The 13,426-nt window shown below is 47.4% G+C and overlaps 3 protein-coding genes across 3 annotated transcripts; 2 read left to right on the plus strand and 1 right to left on the minus strand.

The window, feature by feature from the left end:
* Positions 1-225: 225 nt before the first annotated feature.
* On the minus strand, positions 226-4,754 carry FIESC28_09410 (uncharacterized protein; the record flags this gene model as incomplete). Its single annotated transcript, XM_031163546.1, has 5 exons — positions 226-1,001; positions 2,001-2,113; positions 2,164-4,292; positions 4,345-4,509; positions 4,602-4,754. The coding sequence occupies 5 exons, from the start codon at positions 4,752-4,754 to the stop codon at positions 226-228; spliced, it is 3,336 nt and encodes a 1,111-aa protein (XP_031012359.1).
* Positions 4,755-8,467: 3,713 nt separating this feature from the next.
* FIESC28_09411 (uncharacterized protein) lies at positions 8,468-10,324 on the plus strand (the record flags this gene model as incomplete). Its single annotated transcript, XM_031163547.1, has 3 exons — positions 8,468-8,673; positions 8,780-9,715; positions 9,772-10,324. The coding sequence occupies 3 exons, from the start codon at positions 8,468-8,470 to the stop codon at positions 10,322-10,324; spliced, it is 1,695 nt and encodes a 564-aa protein (XP_031012360.1).
* Positions 10,325-12,154: 1,830 nt separating this feature from the next.
* FIESC28_09412 (uncharacterized protein) lies at positions 12,155-12,535 on the plus strand (the record flags this gene model as incomplete). Its single annotated transcript, XM_031163548.1, has 1 exon — positions 12,155-12,535. One exon carries the CDS (start codon positions 12,155-12,157, stop codon positions 12,533-12,535), a length of 381 nt encoding a protein of 126 aa, XP_031012361.1.
* Positions 12,536-13,426: the final 891 nt, after the last annotated feature.

Here is a 13,426-nt window from a genome sequence, read left to right on the forward strand (position 1 = left end):
AAAGTAGCGAGACAAGCTAAAAACTCAAGCTTTGCGCCAACGTCATTGATGCTACTCTGATCCCTGCTAATCTAGCGGCAATAACCCTGGTAATAACTTCAAAGAAGTATCATGTTGTTTATTGATGCTTTCTATCACTGTCAACCCATAATGTAATTTCTGCCTTCCCGGAACATCACCGAATCTCCCTTCATCCCCAACATGTTACGCTATCATCAGATCAGCTTAATTGAGTTCCATGTTGACCTTCGCGATTCCATTTAGTGCTATACTGACCATGCATTCATTGCTGTCGCTTTCCAGTATCCTGGTAGCGCATCCGTGGTATCGTTCGACCTGCGGCAGTTGAAAAGCCACATCTGTCTTTGTCGACAGGGCTGTTTCTAAATTCGTCAAAGGCTCAACAAACACGTTTGGTGCTGTGACAATCTGATCGTTGTCACTCATGATATAGTCGCCATTAAAATCGACCTGTCGTAAGGTACCGTCTGCTTGCACAATAGCACGGCTCGAGGTCTTTCCACGCCCGCTACGTAAAGCCCACGCCCGTGCCCACCCCTGTGTGCTGAACGCCCAAAGAACCGTGTCGGGTCCCAAATCCATGGCAAGCTCCACCAGATTGTGACAGACAGAAACGGGCTGTCCTCGGATTTCGACTGGGCGAGGCAATGTCTTTCCTGCGGAGGGACTTCCTGGAAGCTGAATGCTGCTGTAACTTCCTTTGATCCGTTCGCCCATTCCACCCAACATATTACCTTCCTCCTCATACTGGGTTGCATTCATGCACATTTGACGACATCGACCTTCTGATATGACGGCAAACAGATCGAGGGGTATCGTGTAGAGGACGATCATCTGCATGTCTGTGTCTGAAGACTCTGGTGGATCGAGTTTAATAGACGTGACACCGGCACGTTCTCCTGGGTCCCCTAGACTGCTGTCCCCACCAGTAACCGAGAATGTTGCAGCGACACAGAGGCCATGGCAAGTGTCAAATTCGGCTGTGTATAATACGGGTAGCAAAGAATCGAAGGGAGGGGGAAATCGGGCCTCGCAAATCAAGCGATTCGAGGACCCAGCCGGTGCATCAGTGCCCAAAGAAAGGGTCCCAGTTCTGGGATCTGTGTACAAGAGGTGGTGTCCATCACTCAGTGGAACGGCTCTGTAGTGATCCGTGATGCTGCTGGTGGAATAGCCAGCATGTTTCTATCGTTGTTGGCCTTGACCATCGCGTGCTTTCGCCAATAAATGTTGGGCCAGCAGATCATTTGCTCTAATGTCTCCACTGGTCGGGTTCATCGCCATTGAGTCAAACTGTGTGTTCTCTTCAAACACCAGATCTCGGGGTTTCATTAGCGGCCGGGCAGGGAGTTTCCGGTTCATCCGAACAGATTGCCCAGAGCTACCGTAATCGTCGATTATCGTCACTCGAATCAAAGTAATCTGATTATGACAATTCAAATGCTGACTGATGCTGTATAGGTAGGTATAAAACGATTGTGTATGACACACTCGGGAATGGGTGAGTTAAGATGAAGAGACTGATGTGGATGACGATGGAAGAAGAGAAGCAGAATGATTGCGCAGGCACCTGGGTATAGCAGTTGGGTAAGGTAGGTAGGTGACTGCCTAAACCAAAGCTGCCTACACCTAGGTAAACCAGTGGAGGCAGGACCTAGTTAGGTGCAGTCATGAAACTGGAAGGCACATGTGCCAGGAGTGGAAGGAACTGGTGGCAGGGGCTCATTGAAGATATCGCCAAGGATCAGATCAATTCCGTGTTCACCATCAGGGTACAAATTGATCTATACTACCTACTAAGGTACTTTTCAAGCGACTATCGTGTACTACTGCGATTAAAGAAAAGGAACGGGCGTAAACGATACTTATTCAAACTTCCCATGCCAAAGCGAGCGCTATATCCATGCACGTATACGTCAAGTGCCCTCATTAAACATTATTTCCCCCGTTGTCTCGCCAAACATTGTCATCCCCTATACCAAGTGTGCCATCCACACCTTGCAGAATAGGGCGTTCACTCTCCTGCGTCGACTGTGTGTCATCCGTAACAATTGGAGGTGGTGGCTCGTCGTAAATCCACGGTTGCGGGAGCCTGTGGCAGAATTAGTTTGTGGTAATGACGGGTTTCCGAGTGATACTTACGGAGCAACAAGGCTGGGGTTGTTGAACTGCATTCCCTTCTCCTTGTACTCATCCAATGTGCTTCCCCGGCGCAAAAGGGTTTGCGAAGGTCGAGCGGCATTCTCATCCTCGAATGCATCATCCATTGCAGCTGCATCGTCCGAGTCCTCGTTGGCCCTAATGGCACGGAGGGCAATGTACTTGGTCAAAGGCTCATATCGGCGCTTGATATAATAGGTGTACCAAATGGAAAACGGAATCAGCGGCAGGACGGAAACCGATTGAATAAAACCTTTAGACGCCGCGATCCGGCCCACCATGACGAGCTCAAAAACAAGCAAGCCAACGATGACGCGGTAGCATATTATTCTCCACGCGCCGCCGGTGGCATGTTGAGGTTGATCCATTGCGTAAAGTACCATGTACTTGAAGGTGAAATATCCAAGGATAAAATAAACCATTCCGACAAGTAGAATGAAGAAACCCCAGTTCAAAACACTGTATATGATGCACAGGTTGAACACGAGCAATGAGGTAGGCAAGAAGAAGCCATACTGGAAAACAGGAGGCTTCTTGAGCTCAAGAGCGTCGCGCGGTGTCTTGGATAGCCATTTGAGGAAAGGATAGAGGAACACGCTTCCTGCCTCGAGAATTCGGAAGGGCATGAGACCAATTCCCTGTAGCATAATGAAGCAAATGTAGAAGACTGAGAGGTCTCCCACGTCTTGGGCTATAGTTGCTGGGATCTTGCTTGTGTCCTTGACAAGGTTCTGCAACTCAGACCAAAATTGAATCCCAGTCTTCGAGATTGCGAAAACGAAGAAGGTATTGAAGAAGGTGAAAAAGTAGTTCTTGGAGATAACCGACAGCTCCACGTCGCCTTGTGAAATCATTCCTTGTTGGTTGGAGAGAAAATCGTACAAGTAAGGAACAGCAACGTTAAGAAGCGAGACAACCAGTGCCGGCAAACCATTCGATGCCAGAGAATAAATAATGGTGTGGTCTTTTAACCATCTAACCAGTGCAGGAGATACTTTTTCGATTGCACAAGGAGTCATTAAACCAGCTAGGAAAGCAGTCGGGGTAATGAAGACGAGGGTAACAATGATGATGACAGTCGTGACGGCCCAAGACTTGAGACGGCGAATGCCCCGAGGCGCGTACGTGTTTCTCCAAACAAGATCCGAGGGCGCTGGGGTTAGTTTTGTCAAAAGGCGACCCGGTCTAGGGTCGATGCGTGCCTGGATTGCCATTTGACACGACGCAACGGAGTCCATGGTAACGATCGCCATGTCCGTGGGTGCATACGACTTCTTGCGGGCCTCGGTGACCTGAGCATCTAACCTCCGAAGTCTTTCCTCGTAATAATCGATAGCGTCCACATTGCGGGATCGTAGGCCAAAAGTACCATAGCGTATGTTAACTTTAGGCCTTCCTTCGTCACCTGAATCCCAAGGCTCTTGCTCTGAATCGAGGAGGCGTCCATTTTCTCCAGCGTCTCCATTTGCTTCATCTTGACCAGTCTCTGAGACCTCGCGGTCGCGCCTTCGTTGGTGTCCGTTGTCTTTCCTCTTTTGCCGCTGGTGTTTAAGAAACGTGGCCCAGGCGCCCTCAAGGCATCTCAGTGCAGTGTCTCTCGCATCGACAAGGTCGTCAAGCTTCTTCCATTCCCGACAAATTAGAACCCTCTCGACAGTTCCAATTTCCAGCTTCTCGATCAGATTTTTTATGGCGTCTTCCGATCGTAAATCCTCCGGTATGCCTGTGAGGCGAAACGTCCTGTCTGTAACGGTAGATTGGGAACCGAGATAGTCTTGACGGAACTTGATAACGCGATGGGTTTCAAGGTTAAGATAGTATACGGTCAGCCCAACGAAGAAGTAGGTGAAGAAGACATAAGCCCACAGCCAAGTCTTTATCCAGCTCTGATCTGCCTTGTCCTTGCCCTTGAGCACATCGATGAAGCTCGCGTTTGAGAAGATGGTTTGATCCGATTCGTAAAATGCGTTGAGGTCGGGTGTTTTATCGCCGGAATCACCTTTCCCGGGTGAGAAGCCTTCATAGATGTGATTTATTGGTAAGAGTATAAGAGTCGCGAAACATGCCATGACAGCGAAGAGTCGAATTGCCATCTTGAAGAAGCTTAGGAACTGTATGCTGTCAGCATCTATTAGGCATTCTCGAAGAACCATTGAATCATACCACAAAGGCATCAAGTCCAGCAGAAGCCAAGACTTGCTCCTCAGTGATCTTATAAAGCGTAGGTATCCATCCAAAGGCGGAATTGGATAAGGTAGGTAGACCAAGCTGGTGGTCGAGACGACGTTTTCGCGCAGCATAGAGGGAAGGCCATCGTGGGCGTAAAAACTGTCAAGGGATCAGCACTGTGTATTATTTTGATTCAACTGCATGAGATAGCTCTGGAAAGGCATTGTCAGTCGAGTAGGGGGCAAACATACACAGAAGAGAAGGAAGGCCGAGACACCGATAGCCAGAGACAACACGAACTGGACCTCGGCGTTCTTCCCTAGATCAGGTTTGACTGCCGCATCTCCCGAGCAGTTTCCTTCATCAGACTTATCCCCCATGATCAAATTCATCTCGAGAGACATGATGATCGCTCGCAGATGAAGAGGTTGGCGTTTGATGGCGCGGGATGCAAGGCTGAGTCCATTCACGTTGCTTGTGGCGCCTGACGCATGAACCGATGACGTACGGAGACGGTGAGGAAGGACCCGCATAAGCTTCGCTTAGCTGGCTGAGTCAACGTTCATGCAAAGCAAATTGGCTACCCTAAAGCTACCTCCTACTCAATTGTAAGCCGCAACATCTCGATCTGTTTTGTTCCTAAAGCATGTTAACAATCTAACAGTGCGGTACATAATCAGCTACGGTAAAACCAAGCCATTATGGAGGCTTGCGTCAAAAGCATAGAGAGTGGAATTGGAAGACGTCTCAAGTTTCGGTGTGCCTTATCGGCTACTGGATAACGTTGCGCGCCACTTCCAGAGGTTCAGTCCAGACAATACAAATCGTTTGGAAATGCTGGTTGTCGAATCAGAAGGCATATCGGGATTTAGATCTTGAAAACTGGTAGACCAGGGTACGTTTACACAAACTCAAAGCAAACTCAAAGTACATGCTCCAGCAACAGTGCTCCCTGCTTTCATAAGAAGACAACCGGCCCTTTGAGACCCAGTCGAGACAGAGCTCCACAGCTTCTACCTACCATCGTTCTACAAAGGAGATCATCTCCTGATCTCAAACTTCAAGGAAGCCCAGAGTAAGCGCCGTAGAACTTCATTGCTGAAACAACTCAGATGAAAATCAAAATTGCGCAACTGGGAACAGTAGAGTCGTCTGCCACCCGGAGAAACTCACAGTATCCTTGTAGGAAGTACCACGAAGTTGTCTTGTTATGAAGAACAGAACAAGTATTCCTACCCAGATGAGTTAATTAATAAGTCTTCCTATTCGTTTCATAATTGGAGACTGAAAGGGGTCATCGGTTTGTGGTCTGCTAGTCAGTTTCGATTTCTATAAGAGATAGGACAAAGAGTATGATTTGAGATGCATGTGGGAGCCGAACGATGCGTACCTAGTCAATGCTTTGCCAAGCCCTCTCTGTCAAGTACTGTCGTCACATCCGTTGCCCAGACTTCTGGAAACCTTCTGGCAGACATGTTAGCTGCAGGCGAGCTTGGCAAGTTTAAAGAGGTTATAAGATGACGGCACCAGCGAACTGTAGTTTTTATTAAGGAGATCTACTTGTAGAACTAAGATTAGATGTCAAATAAAGAAGAGTAGACAGCGGATAATCAAGATATTGCTCTTCGTTCACGAGAACTTACACGGAATGAACTCCATATTGGAAGTCTAGTCCCAGGGCAGAAAGGCCCGAGCATCTCCGGTAGGTCTGTGCTTCCGGGTCCGGCTTCCAGGTTCCCATGAACCCTGTAGCCCTGCAACTCCGTTGGGAGATCTATTCTGCCGTGTCGGCCCTGATCGGCACGCAGATGATCCCACTAATGCAGCCGTTTGTCGCCACTTTTGAACTTGATGTTGGATGATGGGGTTCGTGACAATCTCACTTTGATCTCTATGGTCTCTTCGTATAGTATCAAGTCGTCTTAGAGTTATTGTCCGCCCGTGGTTTAGAATGATATCATTCTCCATTAAATCACTTCGTCAAGTTTACAAGTACGGCAAAGAGTCCGATGAAACGTCGATAGCTGGATTTCAACAAATAGGAATTGATAGAAACCACTAAAGGAGTGAACTGGCCATGATGTCTCCTTCTAGTAAGAGAACTGAGGAGGATGTGATCTTGTGTTGCTTGCTTAACATAGAAGTCTCCTAAAGATGCTATTTTCAAATGATTTTGCTCACACCTGTCTTGATCAGAGTATCAGGAATTGGATAGATGGGTAACTTGGCAAGAGAGGCAGTTGATCCATCTCTACCTAATTAGCATCTTGTATTCTATACCAAGCCAAAGGACTCATCATATGCCAGTTGAAAGATTTCAAGTCATGACTGGTTGTCAATGGGGAGTGGCTACCTAGACATATCCCCTGCTCTTGCCGTTATGAATAGAAAGGTTAGATTATCTGGGCCCCACGCCTGCTCGAACGATATTCCCAAATGGATGAAGCGATACACTTGGAGAGAGGAACCTCCTGGTACTGTAAAGAGGGAGAGAGGACAAGAGCATTGGCTCGAAACCGACTGCCTCACCACATGATTCCATAAGCCATCGATCCCGCCTCTTCCTTCCATCTCCACACCGGCTACCTCCAGTCCGCCTTCTCTGACCTCAGTACGGCAATGATCTTGAAAAGTTCCAAGTCAGACCATGTGGGACTAAGCTCAATGAATAGGATGCTTTGTCAAACTGGGTAGATACTCTCCACAGGGGACAACGCCTTGACGTTCACCGGAAACAACGCGCGTTTGCCTATTGGTTGGCAATGAGGTAAGTGGCTTTCTTGAGCGAACTTCTCAGATCAAAGTCTTGACCGTGAAAATAATAAGATATGTGGTTCGGACATGCTCTCAATCATGAGCGCCATCGGAGACGCCTCATGTCAACAGGGAAGAACGAGTGCGCAGTACCTAACAGAAGGTAACATCAGCTATTGCAGCGAAACAACCGCCGAATTTACCAACCAGGCAAGAACGCCTTTTCACACGATCTAATCTAATCTCTGTGGATCGATCATTCTTGGTAGCTCCAAAAGCCGCTAACAGACTCGTCCCTTAGGACCAAAGCGCCATCTTGAATCCACTGCGGCTCAGAGACGACAAACGAAAACCTTTTAGTTCGAGATCAACCCGAGGAAAGAGGTCATCGAGCTTATAGACTGGAACATGACGGGCGACTTGCCTCAGTGGGCCACGCAACAACCGTCAGAGTGCCGCAAAAGCGAAGCCATGGATATTTGTGAAAGCAGCGCGTCCAAGCCCATGACCTCCAAAGTCCGATGCCTTAAGGGTTTCGAGTCTCCGAATCGTGTTTGATGAATCCTTCTCGATTACCAAAATGGAGGCAAATTGAATGTCATGCCATGAATGCATTATGGTCAATTTCCCTCCCTTCACTTGGATCAGATAATGTTCAGGCCCACTGTTGAATCCTCCTTTATCGGATTATCTGATCAGATAAAAGAAACTACAGCGAGAATCCCTGCATCCCAAAAGACCCTCTGCTGCCGGTATTAATCTGTTTATGGTAAAGATCATCTGTAGGTTTTTCATCCTTGTTTGTTTTTTTCAACAGCAAGACAATTTTATTCCCTAACGACCGATGCTAGGGAAGGATTCTCATCCATCCTACCCACGCTGCTATGCAGTAAACACTCCACTTCATCCGCTCGACCTGCCAGTACCGTTACAATAACCATGAATCGATGGCTACTCCTGATGCTCCTTTACGGATTTTCACTCTAACAGATCACTTGGCATTAGTCCGACTCCCGAACCGGCGACTGGCGAGCTGATCCGGGACGGACCCAGTAACTCAACTCGTGCCATGCCCATGATTCTACGGACCCAGCAAGATAATCAACTTGACCCATATCGCATTGCCACTTGTGAAGAAGAAGAAGTGATGGACAGGTTCCTGCGACTTTTCTGGAGAATACAACATTGGGTATAAATCTCAGCGCTCAGCGTGCTGCTGAGTTACAGTTTGTCCTCTCCACCTCGACATTTAAAAGTATTGAGCGTCCAGCAAAGTGCGATACCCACCGTTGCATCTCTACTGTTCTTCTCGACTGTCTTGGCCATCCATTATCTTGAGGCCTTAAGGCTTAGACACTTTAACATGGCCGCTCCTATTAGCCCTGCCCAAGCCCAGGGCGATTTCGAAAAGCAGATCCAGGCCGAGAACCGCGTTATCAGTGACTTTCCCAATAAGGATAAGGAAAGCGACTCTGACGATGGCTCTGAGACAAAGCAAGATGGTGTCAAGCGTGTCGAGGCCATCACCAAAATCTGGTCTCCTGGTATGATGTGGGCTGTCTTCATCTTGTGAGTCGTTATCATTTCAGCTCAAGACTAAAAGAAACACGCTGACATCAGTAAGTCTTTACTTGGTCAACTTCGTGGATACACTTCTCCAGTCTGTTCATGCTAGTCTGGTGCCTTATGTGACCTCTTCATTCAACCAGCACGGCCTGTTGGCTATCACTAGCGTCTTCGGAAGCATCATTGCTGGAGTATCCAAGCTCGCAATTGCCAAAATCATCGATATCCGTGGACGCAATGAGGGTTTCATACTGATGATTCTCATTATCATTGTTGGAATGATCATGAAGGCTTGTTGCCAGAATGTTGAGACCTATGCCGCTGGACATACCTTCTACTGGGTTGGACACGTTGGTTTAAGCTACATCATCGATGTCGTCCTCTCTGACATGACCTCTCTCCGTAACCGCATGATCATGTTTGGTCTGTACATGAGCCCTCGGCTTGCTTCGACCTTCGGTGGCCCTACGATTGCCGACCTCTTCTACAAGCATTCGACCTACCGATGGGCTTTCGGCTCGTTTTGTATCATCCTTGTTTTCTTCTCAATCCCTGTATCGGCCATCTTTATGTGCCATGAGATCAAGGCCAAGAAGCTTGGATACCTGCCTGAGAAGAGCCAGCGCAGTGTTTGGGAATCTACCAAGCACTACGTTGTGGAGTTTGACGTTGTTGGTATGGTCCTTACCATTGCTGGCTTCTCTTTGATCCTGACCCCCCTCAACATTGCCACGAGAGCACCCAACGGCTGGAAGACTGGCTACATCATCGCTATGATCGTTGTCGGTGTTGTATGCCTCTTCGGGTTCGCTGCCTGGGAGAAGTGGTATGCCAAGGTCCCCTATGTTCCCTTCAAGTTTCTCAAGGACCGAACTATTTTGGGTGCTTGCCTTCTCAGCGCTTTCCTGAACATGTCTATCTTTGCCTGGGATACCTATTACAACTCGTATCTCCAGGTCGTTCACGGTCTCGGTATTGCTACCGCTGGATACACACTCAACGCCTTCTCTGTCACGTCGACCATTTTGGCACCATTCATCGGACTGTAAGTTCCACTACTACAGCAATTAGTCTTGACAAGTTTGCTAACATGATGTTTAGTTTCCTCCGTTGGTATGGAAGATACTACTGGCCTGCTGTATTCGGCATTCCTTGGTGTGTGCTTGGCACGGCGCTCCTCATTCACTTTCGACAACCTGGCAACGACATTGGGTACCTTGTCATGTGCCAGGTTTTCCACGGTGTTTGCGGTGGTATTTGGGCTATGACCGGACCTCTTGCCATCATGACCCAGGTCACTCATCAGGAGATTGCTGTCGTCCTCGCCCTCTACTCCATGTTTGGCTCCATCGGACAGGCCATCGGATTTGGAATATCAGGCGCTCTTTGGACCAACGATCTACCTACAGAGATATACAATGCCCTTCCTCAGGACGCCAAGAATCAGACTGCTGCTCTTTATGGCGACATGAAACTTCAGATGGCTGATCCTATTGGTACTCCTATCCGAGATGCTGTTGTTTACGCCTACGGCGTTGTCCAACGCGAGATGGTTATCGCTGGTTGCGCTTTCCTGCCTTTGATTTGTATTTGCGTTCTTGTCTGGCGTAACAAGCCCATCGACAAGCAGCAGACCAAGGGAAACGTCTTCTAGGCAATGCCACTGTCGCCAGCAGAGCAAAAGATATTTACTCCAAAAAGCATTTTTCCGACATGTATTCAAAAGTACTCTGTTTACGATACCATCATTCATTTTTAAAAATATAAATATAAATCTGTTATGTTTTCCCATGTCGTTTTTCAAGCCGGCCCAATCGCCCTCTCTGTGAATAAAATTGTATGAGTCCGAAGATTGTATCCTGGTCAATCTCGATGTCACTTCCCTAAGCCATGCACCGAGAAGATGCATCTAGAGGTATGCTGATATCATGCGTCAGTGATGAAGCCAAGTGCATTTCGTGCATGAAATGATGATAACCTCGATCCCATTATCAATGCGTTAATATACGGCTGTCAGCACCGATCCACGGCAAGTTGCATATATTGAAGGATACCCGCATCACACCTTTGTCTCGTGAGTTTGCCATCTCAATTGTCGTCCTGTCATAGGCACATGAACCGCCGGTGTAACCTTTCAAGCAATGGCGGAGCCGAAACATGTCGGTTGCTCGGCTTTGAGTCTCCTCTGCTTTTTTTGCAAACACTAGATTATGAGATATGATGTCTGACTTTCTCTGGCTGATTCGAGATGCAAGCAACCGCGCTCACAAGATCAATGACTGCTTGGCTTTGTGAAACATGCCGCACAATGCGACAGAGATGGTGATGAGAATCTGACTTTGGAGGAAGATGGATTATCAATCCAAGTCGCGACGGCAACTGGCAGTAGATCGACGGAAAGATGCAGACGGACATACCCACGGGATTTCGAGTCGTGGAAGAGCTCGTTCAAGCCTGTATCTTGACTACAAGCAATATGGTTACAAGAGAGTGGATTAAAACACCAGCGACGAGGCATGGCTGATAGAGATGAAGAAGCAAACGTCGCAATTCATCAGATGATAAACTCATTGTTAACTAGAGACCAGTTTTCGTCCCGAGTTTGTTGTTTCTTGAGTATCTGATCGAGAGATGAACTATGCTATTCACAACTACACATCATCTGCCAGTGTATAGCCACTCCCTGAACTGCCCATCAAACGAAATGGAATGATGTCTGTCATCTTGAAGCACACATGTCGGTCACATCTAGATGCATGTGCAATAGTCTGCATAGCCATCTGATCGTCCTTAAACTAGATGGTTGCCAGATGAATCACCGACGAAATGTCTTCAACCCTGATCCCAGATCTTCCCAGTGTAACCCATAGTAATGTTTTGCTGCTTGGAAACAAGCCAGCAAACAGTGTATGGTGTTTTCTGTTTGACTACTAGTCATGAGGATGTTGCGGTTGGTTTGGTCTAGAGTTTCATGAGAAGAGACTGCATCAGCTGCAGAGGCAATGGAACAAACGACAAAGGGACAAACGGCTCTTCAACTACTATAAATTGCATAGTCCTCCTCTCCTTGAAGTTATCATCGCAACTACACCACAAGATCATTAGCTCACTTTGACAAGATATCTCCTCTATCCCATTCATCTCAAGTAAGAACACCCAGTACTTCATCGCAACCTCAGCAGCATAGAGACCCTAAGCATATCCCAGACAAAACTACTTAGTACTTCATCTCAACCACAGCAACTCCACAGAGATCCTAAGCATATCTCATCCGAGGCAAGTCCATCAAAGACTACTCAGTACCTCATCGAACAAGACATCACCGTCACCTCATCTAAACATCCTCAATACCTCATCTTGCCAGACATCCTCGTCCCTCATCTAGACATCCTCAATACCTCATCTTGCCAGACATCCCCGTCACCTCATCTAGACGTTCTCAGTACTTCATCTGACCACAGCAACTCCACAGAGATCCTAAGCCATGCCTGAAAATACCAGTCAATCTGGCAATGGATCACTCGGCGGTTCGGGTGGTTCAAACCAACAGCCTCAAGGATCATCTGGCTTACAGACGCAGACAACTCAGACGACTCAGACTACTCAAACTACTCAGACCATTCAGTCAACAGTTGGGAACAACAACACTCCGATAGGACAAGATCTGCTGAGAGATCATCCTAACCAGAGCATCGATGCTCCGTCATGGACCATAGTCGGACCGGGTCGGGCTCTGTCGACTGCCATCGTGGACCCGGCGGACCCAGCTTATCTAGATGTTTCGGACGACGAAAAGGAGAAGGCGGAGGAAGACAAAGGGAAGGGACAAGATGACGGCAAAGGGAAGAAGCCAGAAACCAAGTAAACATGCGATCTCTACGAGCCCTCAAGGACGTCAACTGTACAGACGGATATAGGAACACCAAGAGACACCTTCACAGTTATCATGAACCAGATGACAGGACTTGATAAAACTGAGTTGGATCCCAAGGTGGCATAAATTTCTATGTAGAGACATTTAGCGTCTCATGGCACGATGTTTATTGATGAGTTGAGGGCTTAGGGGAAGATCAAGCTGCTTAGGAGGATCTTTGAATGCTGGTGACTTCGGACTATGGAGTATGGATTGTCGGTCAGCTCAGGATAGGAGATGATTTATTAGTTCGAGACATGTTTTATATTTATCATCCCGTTTCCGCAAAAAGCCTAATGTTAAAGCGACTGCTTATGTGTGAGTGAAATGATGATGTATTGCTTTCATCTAAGTGATCGGCTTTGGTATGAGATGAGATGAGGTCCTAAAATGTAGCTGTCTGGGCAAATCTTGGCAAATCTTGGTGTAGTGGATCAAGAACACAACCCCACTTACAGAGGATGACGAGCGATCAGCGGGTGATTGTTACAGTTACAGTGAAGATGAAAAGAAAGAAAAAGAAGAAGAAAAGAAGATCGGCCCTGGGTTGTCCAAGCTCAAACTGGACAATAAGCAGTAGAAGAGTCTAAATGATCCGTGTACTTGTCATTCGTCGTCATTGTCATCCATAAGATATTGCATTAACTGCCAAGCATTAAGCACAACTTTCTCGTATTCTCTTTTTTCATGTTGAGTTGTGGTGTATTACTAGAATATTACTGTACCACATCAGCACAGCTGAGAATGGCAGCTGTGAAGCCGACGATAGAATGTGACTGTGATTCTTGGCAGGGGTCGTCCACGATAGTCTAAGAAAAGACAATTGACCTTCCAGTTTCTGAT

Source organism: Fusarium coffeatum (assembly GCF_003316985.1).
Source record: "Fusarium coffeatum strain FIESC_28 chromosome Unknown BRIP53273_contig_241, whole genome shotgun sequence".
Lineage (NCBI taxonomy): Eukaryota > Fungi > Ascomycota > Sordariomycetes > Hypocreales > Nectriaceae > Fusarium > Fusarium coffeatum.